The sequence below is a fragment of the Nipponia nippon genome, unplaced genomic scaffold (genome assembly GCF_047370975.1).
Source record: "Nipponia nippon isolate SJK-2023a ecotype South Korea unplaced genomic scaffold, ASM4737097v1 scaffold_11, whole genome shotgun sequence".
Classification (NCBI taxonomy): domain Eukaryota; kingdom Metazoa; phylum Chordata; class Aves; order Pelecaniformes; family Threskiornithidae; genus Nipponia; species Nipponia nippon.
This window is the reverse complement of record NW_028262302.1, coordinates 13,356,065-13,379,902: the sequence shown is the minus strand read 5'-3', so window position 1 is coordinate 13,379,902 and position 23,838 is coordinate 13,356,065. Positions and strand designations below refer to the sequence as shown.

The 23,838-nt window shown below is 36.4% G+C and overlaps 1 protein-coding gene across 2 annotated transcripts in view; it reads left to right on the top strand.

The window, feature by feature from the left end:
- The window catches only part of RPS6KA5 (ribosomal protein S6 kinase A5), an 83,289-nt gene extending 71,878 nt beyond the window's left edge, over positions 1 to 11,411 (top strand). For both annotated transcript variants that reach the window (XM_087747507.1, XM_087747508.1), the window contains 4 exons: positions 3,242 to 3,433; positions 4,040 to 4,199; positions 5,218 to 5,381; positions 6,365 to 11,411. In XM_087747507.1, coding sequence (XP_087603633.1) covers positions 3,242 to 3,433; positions 4,040 to 4,199; positions 5,218 to 5,381; positions 6,365 to 6,604 — 756 coding nt within the window. In that variant the 3' untranslated portion in view covers positions 6,605 to 11,411. The remainder of the gene's footprint in view (positions 1 to 3,241; positions 3,434 to 4,039; positions 4,200 to 5,217; positions 5,382 to 6,364) is intronic.
- The last annotated feature ends 12,427 nt before the right edge of the window (positions 11,412 to 23,838 follow it).

Here is a 23,838-nt window from a genome sequence, read left to right as displayed (position 1 = left end):
CATTCTTTGTCTGTTTGGAAACAGTTTTTACTACAAGTAAGTATATATTTATTGTATGAAACACTTCCCAGGCAGAGCTACGTTGCTTGGCTACTTTGCCTGTACATTTCCACCTTTTGATTGATCTTAATTCCCTCAGTAGGGCTTCTTTCGGAGGTAGCTGCGACACCCTTGCACTGTCTTCTGTCCCAGTTAAGCACAAAATGAACCACAAACTAACACAGCGAACTAATAAAGATGTGTGATTTGAGTTCAGTGAGTTTAGTAGTTTCCCAAAAAAAACATTTATTTAATATATATTTTTCAGTAATTACTTGTTTTGGTATTTTTATTGTGCAGCAACGTCTTGCCTTCCAGACAATTCGGTTTACTCTGATAAGGTTAACCACTGGCTTTGTTCTGCTTTCTGGAGCAAATATTTGCTCCTTTTTCTTTGCCAGCAATGGGCTTGGATATGTGTTAGTTCTCTTTTGCCCAAGAATAGTGTAGATTGATGTTAGTTCATCCAGTAAGGGAGTTATATTGTATTGGGGATTACAGTCATTGTACCTCAGGAAATAGCTACTTCTTCTGTATCTGGAGTTTAAAACGATCCACCATTCCTACTGATGTTTCATCCTTTTGTAACATAACCTTCTGGTGTATTACAAACTCGCTTCTTTTATAGTAATTCCAGTTCAACAGGTGAAGAAGTCAGCTAGGTGCTGGTATTAAACTGCTTTTGAAAATCAGTCCAAAATATATACATTTGGAACCATCTCTGTACTAGAGTCTCTGTGCTAAATAAACAATTAAATGAAGAGGGGCTATTGTGAAATTCTAATGTGTCAGTTGAAAATGTGACTCTTGGAAAAAGTTTCTCTGCTGACATCATCAAGGAAAGAAACAGCTTTTGAAACAAGTCATTATTAAAAGGACAAAACCCAGAAATCCTTTCTCTCTTCCTATTCTCATCATTTTAGTCTTATTACCATCTTGAACATAAAGGCCAAATTCTGTGAAGCAGAGCTTCAGCTGCATGGTAAATTAGGCAGTCTTCAATTCTACGTGATGTTCAAGAACAGAAGTCTGGGAAGTCCAACTAATGAAGGGTTAGCAAACAGCTTGCAGAATGCATTGCCTCCACAAAGTTGGACTTAACCAGCCTGTCTCCTTCCTGCTTGTTGTTTTGAAAGTTACTATTTTAGGTTCAGACATGAACTTAGTATGGGATATGCAGGCTTCCCAATATAGATGTGGTTAGTGCACCTTTCTGTAAAAAGATATATAGGAAATTCTGTTGCTTTTCTAGCAATTCCAGTCAGATTTGTTTGATGCCCAACTTTGACATCTAATGCCATACTGATAAATTTAATTTAAAAAATATGACTGGTTACATGTCACTAAGGATAAGCGTTTTTTTAATTGCATGGACTGGAAGATTCTCCTGTTTAAGTAATAGCAATTAGACGCATACATTGCTCTGCAAAATAGAGGAAGAGTACCGGGTAGAAAATAGAGAATTCACAGAAGTAAAGAATTTATGTAGCGTATGTGACCATTTGGAGTCTCTCAGTAGAGGATTTGCGGACTGTTTCTGTGAAGTGATCATTAATCTGTAAACTGGGTTCTAAAGATTTTAGAAAAAACATACCAAGGCAGAGATAATGTTGTTTATGTATCCTTAAAATATATGTGGAATATAGCTTTAAGTGTGAGGTTTTGTGAAACACGCTTTATTTACCTAATCAACAAAGTAGTCTGAACCCAACTTAGGACATTTGGACTGTACTTTTCTTTCTGTACATAACCAATTTCATTTTTGTCTTAAGAAAGGTCTTTTTAAACCAATATTACTGCAGTTCTTTATTTACTTGTTGGCTATATAACATCACCATAGAAAAAAGATGTATTAATGACCTATCCTCATTGTGTTAATATTTTTGCTGAAATTAGGCTTCCTTCAGATCCATTTTGCACAACATTTTAATATGGAAAACTGACTTTTCTGATTGGGCGTTAAGCTATAACAGCAGTACGGAATGCAAAAATAGTGCTTTGTACCAGCTATTCTCTTTTATCCATAATGAATGCTCTCAGGTTCTCCTTCTTGATCTGCTTGCAGTCTAATGATCATTTTTTCCCGTTCTTAATGAGTTTGAAATTAATTACTTTGTGTTGAGTCATTCACCTTTTGTATTACAAAATTACACAGGGCTATAGGATTTCTAATATTGAGACTTTTTCTAGCATTGCATAGATTAAGCAGCAAAGGCAACAGCAAAATTTTGCTCCTCTCAGAAGTTCAAGGGGGAATAGAAATCATTTATAATTCATCTTGGCCTTAGCCAGTTCTCCTAAGACTTAGCTTCCCTCTTGTATCTTTCTTGACAAATAAAAATACTCAGGGGAGAGAAAAACAGATTTTCTTAAATCTTCCTCTGAACTGGTAACAACTTGTCTGTCTTCAAGTCCAAGATGCCACCTTCCAGTCTGTAAAGCTGGAATTCTCAGGGACTACTGTATCAAAGTTTCTTTACCTTCGTGTAAGGAGTAGGCCATTGGTTCAAGGTTGGACTGTGATGTGACCTTCAGTGCTTGAATGCTGTTGGTGGTCCCAGGTCCCTTCCAGAAAGCATATCTATACTGACTGAGATCCATGCCAGGCAGCAGTCAGTACAACTACTGAGCTATTGGTGCACTTTCTAGTCCACCATCCTTTGCTTTCAAATTATTCTTTTGCATTCCTGTGCTCATGGCAATATGGCTTCAGTGTGTTCCCACTTGAGGACCAAAGACTATTCGGTCACAAGACAAGACATGCAACAGGAGTTCCACACACAAGAAAGCTGTCATTCGCAACATGCCAGAAGGAAGTGGAAGCTTAAGAAAATTTACTTTTGTTTGAGGAAGAAGGCAATTCTCCATTTATGTTGATATCTTTGCTTTTTTTCTTGTCAGTGTTCCCTGAATTATTTTCCCCACTGTTCTCTCCTAAATACCCATGTTCATTAATAATCTCAGACGGAACTGTCCTGACTTGCAGATATACAGGAGGCAGCTAAACACATCACATTTTCTTACATCCCAGAGTACCGTTATTTCTTCTTTTCCATTTTTTTCCCCAATGTCTCCCAGTTTCCCTTTTCTCTAGATAATAGAAAATTTTCTGTAGTTACAAATGTAGGAAAAAAATAACTACTAAGTGTTCTAACCAATTTTCTAACACAGTGCTGGTATTGATTTTGTCTTTGCTTTTCAGAATTTATTGTTTACAGATGAAACTGATAATTCAGAAATAAAAATAATTGATTTTGGCTTTGCTCGTTTAAAACCACCTGATAATCAGCCTCTTAAGACTCCATGCTTCACTCTTCATTATGCTGCCCCAGAGCTCTTGAATCACAATGGTTATGACGAATCTTGTGATCTGTGGAGTTTGGGGGTCATTTTGGTGAGTGACAGAGTTTTTTAATTGTAACTTTATTGTATGTATTTACTTTTTGTTAAAATGCAAAGGACTTGACACAGTTTCAGACTTGAATTGGGTAGATGCTGAATTCAAGTGAGGTGAAAATAATGCTGCACAAGTAATAGGTTCCAAAGACAGATGTTTTCCAGGGGTGGAGATTTTTTTTCCTAAGCAATAAATGAAAATCAACATTTCTAGGAATGGAAAAAATACTTGATACAGTCCGGTTCTTAAAAAAAGATATTCTTCTTCAGATATTTTACAGGCATTCATATAATCTTCCTACAGTTTCAATTCAGAGAAGGAATCAGCCTGCATTCTGATTTACAGAAAATTAATTTCACTAGATATAAACTGATTAGAAATACCATTGTGTTTTGTTTATAGTTTCCTGAAATATATGAATGTTTTTTCTAACAAGGACTCCAGAGAAAGTCTTGCATATTTTAAATTTTCTATAGCCTTGAAGTTATGTTAGTCGAAGTTTTATTGTATAGTGGTGATGCAAACAACAGTACTCCATGTTTAGTAATAGGGTTGTCAGTAAATATACTGTGTTTGTTAATACTACTTTTGTTCTCATGACAGTATACAATGCTATCAGGACAGGTACCATTTCAGTCTCAAGACAAAAGTTTAACATGTACCAGTGCATTGGAAATTATGAAGAAAATAAAAAAGGGAGAATTTTCCTTTGAAGGAGAAGCTTGGAAAAATGTTTCTGCAGAGGCTAAAGAGTTAATTCAAGGTACGTATTCACAAACGTTTCATGTACCTTATATTTTTATCTCAAAAGATAAAATTTAGAGAACTATACAATATCTGGATGCTGTAGTCAGCATCAGAGTGCCTAACATGACAGAGTAGTATCCACAGCTTGAGCTATGTACTGACCCTGAATACAAGTTATGGGTGGAGGTGGACACATCAGAATGGCATTACAAATTGCTTGTACACCTAGCAGAGAGCTTTCTAATATAGCGAGATGCTGGTAGAAGGTTAGCGGGGTTATGAGTAACCGAACAGTTTCAGAAGAAGTGAAGTCACTCTTTTAAAATGTATTTAAAAGCAGAGTTTTTCTTTTATGTTATTTTTGCTTTTGTAAAAACACCAGGTTATAAGATGAATGTTTTAAAAGCAGAGCTTTTGCAGAAAATGGGCGTTTGCAGAAAATGAATGCATTACTGTCATTTTTCTCTTGGGCTGTTTTTGAATGTGTGTACCAAGACTACTGTATGTCTGAGCTGCTTCATTCACATTTGCCATGCTTTGATTCCCCTTAAGGTTTTGAGCATCTAACTATGTTTTCAGCACGAGATAGACACCAATCTCAATTCTACTAAGATGGAGTCTGAATTTCTGTAGAAGCAAGCTTGTAAGGAATTTTTCTGCTAAAAATGTAGGCATCTGCAGATTCAGACTTCAGTGGATCATGCAGACAATCAGAGGCTTACTCTCTTGAACTTCATCCTAGACAGGTTTTAAGTGAAGAAATCATTTGGTAGTTCTGAGTTCGTGTGAAAAGAGATGTGAGTTATCAAACAGTTAAATAGCAATTTCTTGCATTTAATGATTCTTCTGGAGAGGATGATAGTATCACATCGTGTGAGCTTTATCTAGGATAAATATTGGCATACCTAGGATAAATATTGTCATTACTTCCTTATCAAAGCAATGCATGAGATTTTCTTAAAAAATAATTCTATTTTCTATTAAAAAAAGATAAATAGCTCACAATTTAAGAAAATGTAATATATTTCTATTAGGACTTCTAACAGTGGATCCAAACAAAAGAATTAAAATGTCCAGCCTGAGATACAATGAATGGCTTCAGGATGGCAGCCAGCTGTCATCCAACCCTCTAATGACTCCTGATAACTTAGGCTCTTCTGGAGCTGCGGTGCATACATATGTCAAAGCCACTTTTCATGTAAGTTCTGAGAAATCTTATGTCATGTGCTAAATTTTGTAATGTATTAATCTAGATTTTTGTATGTTTTCTCTTAATTAAAAATATGTATTTTTCCTTATAGTTCAAGGATGGCTTATAGCTGCAATTTTTTCCTCCATACCTATCATCTATGATTGAGTACAGTGAAAACATGAATGATGGGGCAAGAATAAATTTCTTGAAGAAATGTATACTAATGGTGTTTTGGGGACTGAGACACAGCTGTTCATGAAATAGCTGTCATAAATATTCTGCTTCTTAGAGAAATCCATTAAAAGGTCTTCAAACTTTTATAAAAAAAAGAGAAGAAACTTTCTATTTAACTTAAGTAACTGTTTGACTTTTTGTCCTTATGGTTACAAAATTGAGGTAAAATTTCTGGAACATATCTAGTTCATGTTTTTAATATCACAGATACTTTTTTTAATGGACTTGCTCGCCTACCATTGTATATTTACTAAAAATGTTTGAACTGCAGATGTGTTATACAAACATAGTGTTGATTCTCATGGTTCCTTCTACAGAGAATAAACTGAAATTGAGCAGATTTATGCTGAAATACTTGTAGACACTTCTTATCAAGAAGAGAAAAAGAAAGAAATTGTTACATGGAGAGGTCCCGATGATGCAACATAATTTGGGCTGAAAGAAAAACTGTAATTTAACTACATGTAGTTTCTGAAAATGTAGTCTTAAGTAGGTTTAAGGCTTAATAAAAAATATTTCTAAATTAAAAAGAACAAGAAGGGGAAGATGCCAATTAATAATGTTATGTATTGACTCTTAAATACATGTAAAGGCTAGTAAGGTTATTCTTACAGCTACAATAAGTATTAGTAGGGATCTGTCAAGGGATTGCAGTTTATCTTATGACTTACCATAGAACATTCATAATAAGTTATGAGCCATAACATGTCTTAAACCTCTTGAAAAGCTTAGAATTACCTTTTGTTTTTAAACAGGCCTTTAACAAGTACAAAAGGGAAGGATTTTGTCTCCAGAATGTTGACAAGGCACCTCTTGCAAAGAGAAGGAAAATGAAAAAAACAAGTACAAGCACAGAGACACGTAGCAGCTCCAGTGAAAGTTCACATTCTTCTTCCTCTCATTCTCATGGTAAAACTACACCTACAAAGACACTGCAACCAACAAACCCTACAGACAGCAATAACCCAGAAACCATCTTCCAGTTCTCTGACTGAAAGGCAGAGAATATCCTGTCTTGAAGATTTAAGTGGTTATAAACTTGGTAGTACCGATATTGTCTTCTCCTACCCTTCCTCCGTGTGGCTTCCAGGCTACAGGAATATGTCTGTCGCTTTAAAAATGTATTTCAATCATACCTTTTTAGCTTTGTATTTCAATACATTTCTTTTTAGCATTAAGTTTGGTATCACTGGATATGGTATAATACTATTATACAACCAACATTGTATTCTCTTAGGGCTAAATTACTAGTGTGCAGTCAAGCTCAAGGTAAGGAGCTATGCTGCTCTTGGTACAGCTTGGAGGAAGACTGTTTCTCAGTGTCAGAATCTTCCTCCCAGTTTCTTTCCTACTGTTCAAAGAAAGGAAAGCTCTGTAAAACATATAGAACTCGGATCTTCTGCTTTTACCCAGCTCTGTGAAGAATGTCATAGAATTTGATTCTTCATGCATGTAAGGAATCATTGGTACAATGCACCAAATGCAGTACAGTACTTTAAGGCCTTTTAAATTTGTGGTTACATTCTATCCCATTTATTTGAATTTTAAGAGCAAAATGAAGTTTTATGGAACTCTTTTAAAAAGTAACTCCATATATCTTGTTCTAAACAACTGGGAGTATAAGTCTTAGATTTTTTTTTTTTTAATTTATTTAATTTTTTAAAAAACATCTAGGGTAAAAGATGTCTGATAAGGCGAGGTGTTTAGTACTGTGATACAATAATTTTTATTTCTACTTTTTGAAGTTATTAACTTTTAAAATGTTTTACAGATTCTAAAATGTAATGCTATAAGAGAAAGTGAAATTTCTTATTGAATGCTTTGGAAAATGGTCACATGTTAAAATATCTATTTCAAGAATTAATTATAATTTATATTTTCTTTTTATATTTACACAATAACTTTAAAATACTAAGATTTTTTTAAAGATGCAAAACTCCAGTTTCAACATTTGTTATTATAGGGTCCATAAAAAATGTATACCAAGTTATTTGAATTTTGCATTGTGCAAATATGGCAGTTTAATATTGACTGTAAAATACTAGAATATATGTTTTCTTTTTTGCACTTTACAACATCAAAAGGAGATGTTCTATAATAAAGTGCACTCAGATCTCTCTTCCTACAAGGTGCTGAGCACTGTTTTACTGGGTTGAATGACCTGAAATCCACCTTATTTGGTGGTTGTGGTCATTGTGAAGGAGAATTCTGTACTTTGCAGGAGTGAATCCCTGTATATTACCCACTGTTTTCATTCCTTACTTCAAACTGCAAAGCTCTTTCTATCTTGCTTTTACATTGTATATAACAAATACTAGACCTGGGCACCTTGTGTAGTGTAGATGTTAACAACTTATGCACTGGGAATACTAAAGGGAAATTATATTGAACACTGTGCTTCACAACTTGTTCACTGTGGTGTTCTACAGTGAAGTATTTCCTACTGTGATAGTATAGTATGTACATAACTGTTTGGAATCATAAATGTGACTTACAGAAACATCAGCATAAACTTTTAAATCAGCGTATTTTATAAATTTATGGAGAGCTCTTTCATTGCTCGTATTCTCAACGACTAGGGGTAACTTAAGTGCTAAAGATGACTCCAGTTTTGCAAATGCTTACATGTGTAAGTTTCCACTGAAGTCAGAGAGACTCCTTGTGTAAAGTTAATCATATGCCTAAATTTGTGTGATGGAAGACTAATTGACTAGGGGATTTGTTAACAGCTTGTTCTATCTTAAAGTAACCTTAATCCAAACCCTATGCAAAAATGGTTATGGGAATTGTTTATATCAGTGGTTTTATTTATAGGATTATATCAGATATCAGTATTGACAAATACAATACATCCATGTTTACAGGGATTGTGTGTATCAAAACAAGGCTTCGAAGCCCAACATGTTTGTTCTGTGTTTCTTTAATATTAATAATGGCATTCTGAGGTTTTGGAATTGCTCATGTGAAATAGTTTACTACTTTCTTGATGTGAATGTCAACAGTAATTGCAGCATTAATTTCAGGTTGATGTGAATATTGAGATTTGCACTGTTTATGTAGAAGTAGTATATTTAAAGACCAGTATATGTGCTAATAACACAACCAATTTTAAGTGGCCAATGTTAAAATACTGAAAAATAATTGTCAATGTAATATATTCAGGTTTGCTTTCTGGATGCTCTCTTTGGAAGTAATCTCAATAGTGAACATGGCTCATTTGTAAAAGCATACTTGCCCTCTCCCCAATAAACTTGCTGTAAATACAACAAACAATCCACCATTAATACTTATTATGCAGACAATAGAGGTAAATTGGGAGGTTGGAGAACAGGTTGTTTCTAAAGTTTGCACTTTGAGGAGTTCTTGGAATTTGTTGTCTTCAGGGTGAGGAAAACAAAAAAGCAATTTTCAGTTTATTTCATTTAAGTGTAAGAAACTTCTGGATACCAGGTGGATTTGGAATATTGTGACCCAGCTGAAATAACTTCCTAAAGTTAGGAACACAGTACAGTTGTTTCCCTGTTGGGAAATTTAAACTGTTGCTTGGCAAACCGATGAAACAAGAAAAAAGAATGCTTGCACTAGATACTAAATGCTAGAGATAATGGCTGTATTGTCAGAGGTTTTTTTTCACACAGGTTTTGAGAGACTGTTGTGAGATGAAAATTATTAGAATACATCACTTCTATCAAAGACAACTTTTATAGATGAATATTCCTGTGTCCTCTTTGTGCTCTAACAGTAGTTATTAAATAAGAATTTAAAAACAGAGTAATACTTCTTGCCCAGGGGTAAGTACATTTAGGTGTTGCCTTGCATTTGCTTTGAACCAGTTACCTGGGGTAGCTGAAATGTTTATCGCCTCTGACTTTCTGCTGCCTCCAGGTAACAGAGCTCTTGAGGAGGTGTTTTTGACACTAAGCTGTCTGAATTTTTAGATTAGCAGCTTTACATAAACAACTGCTGATCTCCATTTACATTGATAAAACTGAGTTGCAAACTAGGCAGCTCAAGAGCAGGTTCACTTCTTGTTCAGATGTTGTCTAGTTGCTCTTGGCAGAACGATGTTGTCTCAGCTCAGTCTGTTGCCCAGCCTGGCACTCTAGGTCATATAAAGGCCATGGGCCAAATTTTTCGTACTCGTACCGCTATTTCAGATCTGAAGTGTACAAGCCAATCTTCATTAGTACTATGAATACTTTATATTGTCTTGGTAAAGAGGTGTTAGACTGTAAATTATGTTTATACTCAGATGAAGTTTCCTTCACGGTGCTGCTATGCGTCAAGCAACTTTAATGTGTAGTAATGATATCTCTCTACTGTCAGAAATGTAATGCAGTCAGCAATATTGTGGAGAGATTTGTTTGAAAAATCAAATTTCTTATCAGTAAAGATTTAAGTAACTAATGTGGTTGTTAATCTAATCTTTAAAGTACACAATATTCTGTAAAAATATTTCTTTGTAATACTTTTAGAAACACAAATATTAGGAATTAAGAGGTAACTCTGCTAAAGGATTTAGAGGAGTACAAAGGAAGTAATATGACTTACTGTTCCTCTGGCTTAGTGAAATTTCTACACTTTTATATAGGGAAAAAGCAACTGAAGTATTTATTGTTTCTTAATAGAAGGGTTGGTGCGTTTGGCATATGTATTGTTTACTGCTACCAAAAAAACTTATTAAAATGCTTTATTAAACAGTTTTGGGGAGGGTAACAAAAATACAGTATTGCATCAGAATGGATTGAGGCTTCAAGTTGGTATTGCCGATGTACATATTTTCTCAGCCCTTTTCCATGGCTACTTTTCTGAACAAGGTAATGATACCTGCACAGCCATGTTCTCTAGCGCTCATCCAGGAACAGAATAATTCTTGGCAGCAAATATTCATAGAATGATGATGTATGTTTATTGGTTGTGATGAAGTGTTGCACAAGTGTTTTACGTTTTTAATATATGCATGTATTATGTGCATGTATGTAGATACATGCTGTATTGCACGTCTAGGCCTCAATTTAAAGTAATATGCCTTGTTTAAGAGAACCTGTACTTAAAAATGAGTTCTCAACTCACACAGATTCAGAGGACCAGACGAGGGGGCTACCACAGAAGAGGAAGAAGGTTATGGAACTCAGAGATGAGAGGCTTCTGAGAAGATGTTTTCAGGAGTAAATTTCTCCCCTTGCTATCTCCGTGTGCGTGTAATATTCACTGACACTGAATTGCAAGCTTTCTTGCCAGTTACCCAGCATAAACCCATTTCCTAACTCTGCAGGTCTGTGAGTATGTGCATGTGTGTGTCTACACACGTGTATCTTTATATGACATTTTGGTCTTCAGTTGGAATTTTTTGTTATTTCTGAAGTATCGTTCCAGGTGTTTTTACCAAGTTGGTGGTCTTCATTCTTTCCCCCCATATATGACAGTCTTTCTCAGCACTGATTTTTACATTGTGAAGCATGACATTGCCTTCCTTCGGTCAAGATATTTGACTGAATATGCTGGATTGAGAGAACAGGAAAAAACGTGGCTGTTTCTGCTGTAAAGAGATAAAAGTGCTTTGATCTTTGCCTGCCTGTGAGAAACACTTCTCAGTTTGCTCCTTTGACCCACAGGGCAATGGATTCTATAAAAAATAAGAAATGCAGAGCTGTTGGCTAGCTCTCGCCTGCCATCCTGCATTTTTATATATCGCTCATTCAATAGATTCTGGATGTTCAGAACACCTATGTAGAAAAGAAAACTGAGGATGATTCTTGTAGTCTGTACTAGTAAATAAAGTGATGCTTTCAATTACATAGACCAGCTGGAGCAGTCTTGTTTGTTGTGCCTGGAAGCAGCGAAATGTAAGACACCTGCAATAACGTAAATTTGAAGAAAACCCGTGTATTTTGACAGCCTTTGTGTTCTGTGTGATGGAAAAGGGAAGTCTGCAACTGTCTGGGAATCAATGGTAAGTGTTTAGGTAGATGAGATAGTATGGGCTGGTCTGATAGCTTACTGTCACCCACAGGGCCATTCCTGCTCCTTTCTTCTGTCCACATGCTCTACCCTTTTCTTGGTTCTGGTGTTTGTATCGCCTCTCAGCTAGCAGAGACAGGGGGAAATAAAAGTGTTCTATTAACTTAGCTAAGGCATTTTGGTTAACACTGGATTAATTGATTTCATAGTTAATCCAAAGTAAAAGCAGTAATGAAGCATTGCAAAACCTAATATGCTATAGTGCTATGATTTTTGAAAACTAATATTTTATTCAGGAGGTAGAAAGGAATACATACTATTCACACATAAAATTGCTTTTTCAAATTGGCAACCAATCTGGCTGTATTCACAAAATTCATGCAGAAGTCTGCTAACTTCCTTTAAAATGCCAACAATAAAGCAGAGGAAAACAGAACTCTTCTTTAATTGCTCAGGAACTGCTCAAAAACTTATCACAGACGAAAATGCAAACTGATTGCAAACTTGCTGCATTTTTCTTAATACAAAGATAATTTTACTTTGTCAACAAAGCAAGCTTCACGTCTTAAAATCGGCATCTCATTTATGTTTATCTGCTTTTCCTTAGGTTTGCGTTTTGTTTTTTTTTTTTATTGAGGGGGGAAATACATAATTGTCTTAGTATGATTGTGACCAAAGGTTTATTTTCATAAGTAATAGAAAATCTAAGGATTTAGGCTAAGGCCTTGTGAATAACCAGAAGTCGTCTGCTGGGAAAGGTAATCACTATCTTTAGCTAGTTTAGTTCAAAATATGCATACATATATATATATACATATATGTTATTGATATTTGCTGATATAACTACATCTATCCAAATACATTTTACATCAGTTATGGGTGTGATTTTGTGTGTGACACATTCAGCTATGCTAAAAAAGCTTTCAAGTGTAAACTAGTCTTTGGAATTACAGCAAAGTGAGAAGAAAGGGGGGGAAGTGGTATTTAAAGATGATGATGCAAAGAGGGGACTGCTCAAGGTTTATCTCCAAGTTACATTGACAGAGGTGACTAGGTGATGGTATCATTGTATTGTCTGAAGGAGCTTACTCAATAACAGTATGTATCCTTTTTTTTCCTTTAAAATCAATATACAGCGGAGAAGAGTAACTAAATTAATTCACAAAAGCCGCAAGTACCTCAGAGCTTTTCTCAGTTGTCTCCTTAATGAGTTCTCATCTTTTAAATATATAGCTCAGCTGTAGTTATTCAGTTGAAGCTATGCCTACTTGAGGGAACAGGATCCTACTGTCTGGTGATGCGTTCATTGTACGGTGATTGTACAAATTAGAACTCAAGGTGCTATATCCCTGCTGCTTTTAAGTTCAAGTGTTAATACTATCCTGCTTAATGTGTTTCGCCATGTCAGTCCATCCGTATGCAGCCCTGGCAGGTCACTTAGTGCAATTTTAAAGCTGTCAGGTTAAAAGGGAAACTTGAGATCTACTTCAACACCAAAGTGAGAACAAGCCTTTAATCTTAACCTACATCTGGATTACAAAAATGAATAAAAGCTTGGCATTGGCTTTCAACCTTGACAGTCTTATCGTTAAGATGCTACTGCAGCAAATTTGATGCTTACAGATAGCGTTACTGTATTGATCTCTTTCACCTGTAGAGAAAGAAACCTGCAATATTATTTCCTGTGAGAAAAAAAAATGTCTTTTGCTAGAGTCCCAGCAAAAGAGATCATCTCTTACACCTCCGAAGCTGTAAAGGCAAGAAATGAATTGGTGACATATTCTGACAGCTGGTTATAAAGGAGCAGGCTGTGTTAATTTGCAGTAAGTGGAACAGGGTGTGCTGTTTCTTGTGTCAGTGTAGGCAGGGAGGGGGAAGAGGGAAAGAAATGGGAAGAAGAGAATGCTGAGCGCTTTGCCTCACTGTAACGTACAGGACATTCTGGTTGCACGCCATTGCTTTTGAAGAAGCAATGGTCTCCACATTTAACTTAAAATCTTTAAGGAAAAAAACAGCTTCACCTGTCACCTTTTTTCTTAGAGAGAAATGGTGCGATCTTCAAATGGCAAAGGCAGCAACATGGACATTGGTTTCCTTAACTCACTATATGCCAGTTATCAACAGATTACAGTGAAGATTTCTTTCTGACAAGTATGCACTTTCCTAAAATTCTTAGTCACATCAACAAAGTGCAAAACCTTGTGGCAGAAGTTTACCAAAAAGCAAGATAAATAATTTTAATGATTTATTTTGCCCAATATCAGGATATTCAGCAAATGAATGAGGATAGGGTTCTGATTTTGGATGTGGAAAAGCACTAGGAGAGGATCATTTTGTGAATGCAGTGGTGGAAGAAATACAAGTAAGCTGTTTTCTAGAAGACTGCTCAGAACTCATTGAAGATTTGCAGAACCAGATGTCAGCTGAATGCTCCTGTCTCTAGAGCTGTTAAAGCCTAACTGCGCTGATCTAGAGGATGGTAAGCCCAGCCTGTTGTTGGCCTGTCCTGTCAGAGCCACTGGTTTACGAAAATCTGTGGTTAGGGCTTCTGTATTGGAGGTACTTCCCCTTATTTGTAAGTCTTGCTAACCACCAGGGAAAGAACAGTGTTTGGGAAATCAGTTTCTTTAGCTATGTTGGAATGATAACTGTAATGAAGGTTTTGATGTTCAGTCAGCCTGTTTTCTTCTCCAGGCCATGGTGTTCAGAAATAGGAGATTTTTTTGTTGCCCTAAATTGTGTGGTTAACCACTGTGGTGGCTTCAAAGTTAATGCAAAGCAATCTGGAGAAGTACATCATGTCATTATTAACAAGTCAACCTTCCTTTCCCTTAGGAGAGATTCTTGCCAGAGCTGTGCACAGTGTAGAGCAGCAGCGTGGGTATTCCCCTTGGTTAGCTAGTGATCTGTGTGTCTGTTTTTCCTCTAGCTCTTGAAGTTGCACTAGGAACTCTTCTCATAGGGAATTAAAAAACGGAAGCTGAACATCTGAATGCTAGGCAGACGGTAACTTGGGTGAAGGCAGTTTTGTAGGTCATAACCAAGGATGTTTATTGGCTGTTGCATTATGCACATCTTTTATGGCAGTAGGGAGAAGTATCTGAACAAGTCTCTTAAGACAGACTGATAGTATTTGAGCTATTACTGATCTCCAGCACTGTCAGGAGCTTGTTTTTGGAGAAGAATGTGTGAATATGCCTATGTGTTTAAGTCCTATGGTGTAATGCTCTCAGTATACCTAAAGAATCCCACGTTCTTCTAGGGTACATTTGGGTTAAGTAGGTTATGCAGGTTTTGTTTGTGAGGTTTTTTTTAATTATTAATATTTATTTTTGCTCCCCGTATTATATACTTAATTCTGTTCCTTTCCTGAGCTTTCGATTTATGTTAACCCTCTTATCTCTTTGATTTCTCTAGTCTTTCCACTTGTCCTGAAAGGCAATGCATGGATCTTTCTGCCCAAAAAGAACTGTAGAGTTAAATGTCCAATATATAGAAAGAATAAAAAATATGAAGGCAGGCTATACAAAAAATCCTTCCCTTTATCAGAAGTGTAGAAATATGTAGCTTAAAATACCTATTAATTGACCAGTGTATCTTACTCGTTAGACAACTGTTATGTTTGATAAATGGAATGAATAGTGTTAGAATTACAAAAAGAACAGTTTTAAAAATACAAAAAAAAAAGAATAAAAGAATTTTTTTTGAGAATGAGTACAAACCCAAAGGTACAAAATCAATTATCACCTTCAAACTTGAATCTAAACATACTCTCAACAACAGGTGTCAGATTTGGCTGCCTGATTTGCCTGTTACACTTTGAAGGAGGGTTAGGTCAGAACCATGCAGCAGAAATCTGCTTTGTCCTACATATGTGAAACCAGATTTTCAAGAACCCATACTTGGACTCAGCAGGAGCACTAAGAGGCTGAAAGTTGGCAGTTATTCCCCAGAAACTTTGCTCATGAATCATCTTTGTGAACTGAAGATAGATAAAGCCCACAGAATGATAGTTCACATCCGTCCCCAACCAACTGTAGTCACAGTAACATTATTGCTTTCTACTTCAGTTTTTATCAAGCAGCTGAAAAAAGCACATATGTTCTGTGGTTACCTGGTCTGTGCTGACAAATAGAATGATCTCCAGGGCAGTGAAGCAGACTGGAAATGATCCATTCTGTGGTTTCAGGCAAATGCTAGACCTTTCAGAGACTTCTTTGATCATGTTACTGTATTGTAAATAAACTGCGGCTCAGTCCTAATCTTCCCTGGAAATATCTAGTTGAACTTTTCATAGAAAGCAGCTATGACATAGCGGAGTACGTGAATTTTGATTTCTGGAGAATCTCAGAAGATGCAAGCAGAATTTGTCTTTCTGCCAATGAAAGCAAGTGTTAGGCAATAGAGTTCTGAAAGGTTGAGTAGGGCGAGATAAAGTAAGTTGCAGCGCGTAAAGCCAACTGAATATTGAAAGAATGTGAGAAATGTCCTACTGGGTCAAACCAATGAGGCCAGAAATGCATGAGGCACTCAAGATGCAGGTGTGCCATGGTTTACAGAGTGGCAGAATGATGAATTTACTATCTGACTCCCTGGGTAGAACAGGATATCAAATGTAAATCAGCTAGTCTTCTGTAGAGCACATAACTTGTGTTTGACGAATTCATGTTACCCGAAAAGTGTGGAGTCTTGTTTTGGAGACATCAAGACTTAAAGAACTCACTGCCTCTTTGGTATTTGGCCAAATAGTTAATTATCCTGATAGCTTTTAAAAAGATCTAATTTCTTTTATAAATTATTTGTTGCAGGTCTCCAGCTTTGTGTTCTTATTTTATTTTCTCTGTTGATCTATTTGTAAATGCTGTTTTCTTTACATTAAGTTTAATTTCCAAAACATAAAGCCAGTATTTTGTTGGTTCTGCCAATTATTATGGCAGAGAGAGACTGTTGATTGGCTGGGTCTCTCAACTCATATTTGCTGTGCAGAAATAGCAGCTAGCGCTCCTGTTGGGTCCACATTTTGCCAGTTCTTGGTGTTTCTGCCCGTTTAGGGTACAGGTCTCTTGGAATTTGTTCCAGCTGATCCTAGGAAAGTCTTCTTCTCCCTTCTCTGCTAAGGACCTTGCTTTTGGAACATTATAATATAACCTTGTATGTGAATTTCCAGGTTTTTTTTTTCTTAGGGTCACATCAGTCTTCTGCTTTCCTTTGGCACACAGTCACAAGCCCAGTGTCCTCACGGATGCCTCTGGCATTCCATGAGTTATTCAGAGGGATGTGATGAGACCAAAGTGGGCAACCCTTTGTTCTAGGACTGTTGTGTACTACTTCTGGATCTACTGAATTTTAAGACTTCTCTCCAGTTATTAGTGTCATTGAAAAATCTAATTTAAATGCATGATTTTCATTCTTTCCAAACACAGAACAAAAATAGTTGCTGAACACTTCTTTATCACAAGCATTTTCTTACCTCTGGATATTAATGAACTGAGGAGGTTGCTGGAATTTTTTCATTATGTTTATCCTCAGCAACTCCCGATCTCCGTAGATTCCTCTAATTTATTCCATTTTTCTTACCCATTTGTCGTAGTACTCACAACATACAGCAATTTCTGTTAATGTTTTGAACTGTAGCCTACAGGTTTAGAAACTTTCAGAAATTATATGTAGTTTTCGACTCCCTCTGGTGGTCTGATAATGTAGTTGGCAAGTTGTTTAACTGCTAATACTGACGGTAACAAGGAAAATGTTTGAATGCAGTATGACACTGTAGATGCTTCAAATTTAACCATCATTATTTGTCCCAGATGCATTTAAATACCAATGGGGAGTATATTGATGTTTATTAATAATACAAGTATTATTTATTACCAATGAGTAGCTAGGAACATTGCAAAAAAAAAAAAAAAAGAAGAAAAAGTGAAAATTCAAAGCTTTTCTTCTATGTAACAACTGAATTTCTTTAAAAGGATTGAACTTAGGAACTGAAGAGGAGATGTAACTCAGCTGCTGCCTCTGCTGTATCAGTAAATTCAATGTGAGAAACACTTCATTTTCTCTTAAGTGGTCACAGAAGTGCAGTTTGAAACAGCGATTATGTGAAGACAGTGATTCCTGCGTAGACAGAAACTGATCTGGGAATCAAACCAAAGTATGATTTTAGCCAGTAACGTAATGAAATCAAACAATTGTACTACAGAGAGAAGAGCTGCCACTGTTGCTTTGCTAGTTAAAAAGACTTTATTTAGATTAAAGAAGAGGTTCACATTTACTAAAATCTATTTTTCTAATTTCCTAACATGTAATAGATATCTTATTTTTACCCCTAAGAAATAGTTAAAAATGGTACATGGCTTATTTTCTGTGCTGGATAGCCCACTGCTTTTCAGTTCCTTTTGTTCTAATTAAAGTGTAAGAAGCTTGCATCTTTCTAAAAATACATAATTATTATTTTTTAAAATCCAGAATAGTTCTATTCTGCACACTTTTTGCATAAATGAATCAAAAGAATAGGAAAATGTCTTTGCCACTGAGGTTCAATTAGTCTAGTAAGATTTTTTTTTATTTATTTTTTTTTTAGTTCAAGCAAGAGATTAAGCTACAGTCTGGATCATATCTAGAATTTAGCTGCACTGTGTCTATCAGTTGTTATTGTGCAAAGACAGTGTGGAGACTCTCTTTACCTGCTGCCCTATGAGCACCACTGGGTGGGACAACAGTTTGAAATACGGCAGAAAAGAGGCTTACCGTGAGTGTAACACAATGGAAGACCCATGATTAGACCTTACCTTGGCTCTTCCCTGAACTTAAAAGTAGTCAAAGCATTTATCTGAAATCCTTAGACCTTTGAACAAGGCTGAAAAGTTTTACACTGGCACAATAAACATGAGAAACAGCAAACTATGGTATTTTTCTTCCCATTTTGCTGCCTATTAGTTACTACATGTTAATATAGGATAGCAACTTCACTGGCAATATAGCTTTGTAAAAATACAGTTGTGGAACAAGTAGCAAGTCAGATATAAATACTCACATCTATTCAGCCTATAAACACCAATGAAGTGCTTTTTTTAATTCTTGGAGGTGACTTTTTTTTTTTTTAAGGTGTAAATATATGCATTTGTGATGCGGAGGATATTTCCAGAAACAGTATGACAGGTTTATAAAATGCAGTATGAAACTTTGGGCGAAAACAATATGATTTTAATATATACTGCCAGTTGAGTGATACTCTTTGTTGCCTTTTCATTGGCAGTGCTGGTTCCCATTTAGCATGAATGGGCTTGGAAAGGATCTCTTTTGGGCTTTTTATCTTTTGCGGCACAATTAGTAATTGTGCTTCAGATTCAGCCTATCAATAGCAATGACTGTTAGCACAGTCATTTATTAAAGACTAAGAATTAACATCAAGGGATTTCATACAATAGTGAAAAACAAGTATTTGCTTGATTGTACAGGCATACATTCCTTTTTAAGTATCAGTTGTATTGCCCATTATTTGACAAGTGCAGTATGAATTGAATCAGTTTGAAAGCAACAAACTACAAAATCAGAAGTCCATTGTGAAGAAAAAAAAAAATGCTTTCCAGGTTCCTAGGTTTTCCTGAATTGTTTTGTGTATGATTTTAACTTTCAAACAGCAATAAGGGCATAATGGTTTACAAAATAATGTACATTCATAGATGTAACTATTTTATCTTTAAAAAATAAACTAATCTACAAAACCTTGAAATGTTGAAATATTTTGATAAAGCATATTGCACTTCTTATGTGACTGTATTCCTTGCTATGAGGCAGGGGTGGCAGGTTTTATAATGTGCATGTCGTCAGACTGTTGCGGATGCTGTTCAGTCTCACTTCACTTCCCTTTAAATTGCATTTTGATACTCTCAAAAAGGAACCAAGTGTCACTGTGAAATTATTTTCTCTAGCAATTTTCATAGGGTCTGTTCTAAATTTTGTAGAGATTACTGGCTTCAGTAGGAATGGAGAACTCTGCAGTTACCTCATTTCACTAACAGTGTTATGCTAACTGAAAAAAAAGACTTAGAAGCAAAAATTTTACTGGAATCTATAATGCTTATTAGTTATGCTCTTCACTGTAGAGAAATTGCTTCTCACATTAATGCATTTTGGCCTGAAAATTTTTGCACTTCACATTTGAGAAAATGGCAGACGGTAGTAGGAGTTGAATATGATTGCTTTAAAAATACAAATAATATTTGAATTGCATCTCTGATCGCTTGCAATAGAATACATTTAACATTTTAATAGACATTTATTTAAGATTTTAATAGACATTAAAATGTTGATTTGGATTGAAAGATAAGAAATTGGTAAGATATGGATTTGTGCTGAGGAAAAGCTTCTTTTTAATATTGACTTTTTAATTCTATTTTACACTTTGTGGAGATAAAATAAGGACTTTTGTGCTGTCTTCTGTAACATTATATTTCCCTCAAAATCATCATCTTTCTGTGATGTATGCTATAGCAACTCTGAGGGTGAAAATAGTTTTAATAATCAGCACTTTGATTAGCAGCTTCAGACAAACTTTACTTGGGACAAAAACCAAACACTGGTCAGTGTGCCAGACTGAAACCAGAGTAGTAGGTAAACTTGCATATTAAATGCTTTTTCTGTAAATAGTGAAACAATACTTGCCATTAAGCATTGATAGCCTTTGACACAAATTGGATGTTAAGCTTTGACTAACCTGTTATCTCAAGGGCCTCCATACCTGTGAGCTGACTTCAGCAAAGCTGTCATGAAAATATTGTTTTAAACTTTTTTCTTTTTCTTCTTTTAGAGTAAAGGAAAGCTAGAACACAGGTGAGGTTTGGTTCCTCCCCTGCCACATTAGCAGTGAATAGTATTTGTGTAAGAAGCCAGAAACTCAGTCTAGAATAAAACCCAGTGATCTTGTAAGTTTGCTTGCATTTTTTTTTTTTTTTGCTCATGTGAGTTAGTAGCATTCTATTTGAATATGTTACCTTTAAAAATGCAAGTACTTTTTGAATTGGTTTTTCTGATTCTTTGTTATAGAATATTTAATATCTTAATAGACATTAAAAGGTTACTTTATTTAAAGGTTATTTTATTAAAAGGTTACTTTATTTAAGTCAGTGTTCTCCATAACTTTTACATTTTTACCAGTTTGAACTCCCACCACTTCTGTTTCTCATAGTTCTGTATGAAGTACTAGTGCAGAAAACTTCATCAGGTTTATTTTCAGGTTGCCAGAAGTATCAGAGTACCATATCAGTGTGTTCCTCTGTACTGAAAGTTCCTGTTTCTTCATACCAAGCTCATGAAATTGCACTGAACCATCCATTATTTCCCCTGTTTCCCCTGTGTTTGGGGGAATTGGAGTGGGAGAGGTGGCATAAGGCCAAATGGTTGACCAATACATCTTAGCTACTTTTCCTGCATTTTAATTTTCCATTGTTTTCTGAAACCAGGCATCTCTAGATCTTCTAGCTAGCCAGCTACCTCACCTTACAAGCAGACTTCCTATTTCTAGTGCATGTACGCTTCAGTCTGTGCTAACAGTTTACTAAATAGGCCATTTCCAGAAATCAACACTTTGTTTCAGTTTGAAAAAATAAGCGGCAACTACAAAATATGCAGGATCAGACTTCTTTTCTATATCACTTTTATGCTATTCATTCCAGATCCATTATTTTATACGGTTATGGGTCATCTACAATGGAATCTTCTCAGACCAGTCTTAGGTATGTGGAAGTTTCATTAACGTTAGAGCAGATTTCCTAATTGTTCCAATGCATTTCAAAATATACTAATTCCTTTTGCATCTATGTCTCACTTCATAAATAGTAGCTGTTGAGATAATAAGCCTGATGAACTGTTATGTAAATATTTTAATACTATTCTTTTGCTGGTAGCTTTTACTGAAATGATGTGATCAGTGCTAACAAAATGTGTTAAAATTGTTATGAATAAATATGAATAATCTTTCGAAAAGAGTTAATTTGCTTATGAAGTTGAAATTTTCATTTTCATAGTCTTATGTGTAAAAGAACTAGTAGTTATGATATCAAAGATTTCAAATTATCATTCCTTTCCTGCTTCATTTTTAATTTAATCATCCTATCTTGCCAGAAAAACACCATGCTATAATTAGTTTAATGTTCTCTGGGTCTCCTGAAGCCTTACTTAAGCAAAAAATGCTTTATCACATCTTTCTCCTTTTGCTTTTTTTGCAGTATTAAATCTTCTTTCTACTCCTGCAGTACTCCATTGTATTTCTTAAACACTGTTATGTTCTGCTACTGTTTCTATTTCACTTTTTGAAATCTGATGTATACTTTGTTTGAAATTGGACTGTAGCCTGGAAGTGCTATAACAGCAACTTGATAAAAAGGCAGATTACAGTGTCTGAATTTTGTGGTATTATGCTTTCAATAGCACTGGGAATGAAAAGTGAATTAGTTGAAACACTGAGAAAGACATCTCGTCCTGTCATAGAGTTGCAGTAGCTGTGATGGTCTGAGGAAAGAAGCAAAGCAAGGTTTGTAGGAAGTGGATATTTATTACGTTGAGGACACAGCTGGGGAACACACGGACAAGCTTTTAGTCACACAAGCCTGGGTCCGTTCCTGATCAGTTAATGATTTGATGGCAATTGTTGATTCCCCATCTTTAAAAAGATGCATCGTTTTTCTGATCTTTCAGGTGATGATCAAAACCAAGCAAAACTTCAGAAAGCACCTCTATGTGACACATGTACGCTAACTAGAAAATTGTTTAGAAATTATTATGTGGACAATAAGTCTAGCAATGCCCATGGGCATGCCATGCTTACATTTAACTGAACTATTTATATAACAGCACATAAAGGTGACTGGTGATAGTATTAGTCCCCAAGAGTATGAAGATCATAATTCACAGGGTTTGGGGAATAAGATATATTATTCTTAACAGTTATGAAACAATGATTGACTTATCTCAGGCTGGTAACGATACGGTTGCCCAAATTTGGCTTCTGAGTTTGTGATCTTGACATTTCTGAAGACCAAAATGTGCTAGATCCAGGGGAGTGTCATGCATGTAACAGCAATAATAGCATCAGTCCTGTATTTTGAATCTCCAAACCAGCAGATAGTCATCCTCACAAACTGAACCAAATACCTGTTGGCCTCACTGACTTCTGCTCTCTGGGGATAAAGAGCTTTAGTTGTATAAGTCTGCACTATAACCCAAGGATGTGGAACCAGTCATTTAAATTATTTAAATTCATATTGTGTCTAACGTAGCAGCTTACACCGCATCTCTGCAAAACCTGTTCTTTCTGTCAATGGGCTGTATCTTTATTTTGGGAAAAGTAAATAGCAATTTGCAAGATTTATCTTCAAGGCAGTCTTGGTCTTTTTGCTACATTTTTCGGTGAAAAATCAGTCATGGCAGTTGTTTCCTGAGGTGTATATAAGTTCGTGGCACTGGTGTGTCAAGTATGTGTGATGTAGCATTTGACAAAGGTACATTGTTTCAGCTAGTATTTTTATTCCACCCAGACATCGGGAATGCATTTATTTCCTCAAAACAGATAATCTATGTACAGTGCAGATCTTTGCTATACAGGCACTGCTCTACCCTCTGCTGTTGAACTAAGGAGCAGGTGAGCCCTGCGCTGGTGGGCCACGCTCGGGTCCGTTCTGTGGGGCAAGATGTGGAAGGGCGTACCAGCCACATGAGGCCGCAGAGAAAGCGTGGTGTGAGGTATGTGGATGGAGAAGACAAAAAGGAGAACGCCTTTAAATGGACTAAAAACCCTAGAGCAAGTGCGTATGAGGGGTTTCAGGGTGGGGGGAAGAGGCGACCATTAACGGCCAGGAACTAATTTTGTGTTACATTTTGTGGAAGTGGAAAAGTATAGCAGATGGGGCGATGGTGCACGTTCATCACTAGCCTGTGGAAGAATGAGGTTATTAGATGAGTTTTCCATTTTTTTTTTTTTCACCATGTGTAATTGGGCAAATGGTTTTAAAGGAGCAGTTCCTGCCGGTGGCCGCAGGAGCCCGGCTGTACCGGCCCTGCTCCCAGCGGCACCCGCAGCAGCGCGGCTCTCCCGTCGGGCAGCCTCCCTCCCTCTCCTCTGGGGGCCGGGCAGCCGCGGCAGCCCGCCGGGCGGTGGGCAGGCGGGCGGGCGGGCTGGGGGCCGCGGGCCGCCCCCGCCCCGCCCCGCGCTGCCCCGCCGCTGCCCGGCAGGTGGCGCCGCTGCCGCCGCTCGGCCGCCAGCGCGGCGCGG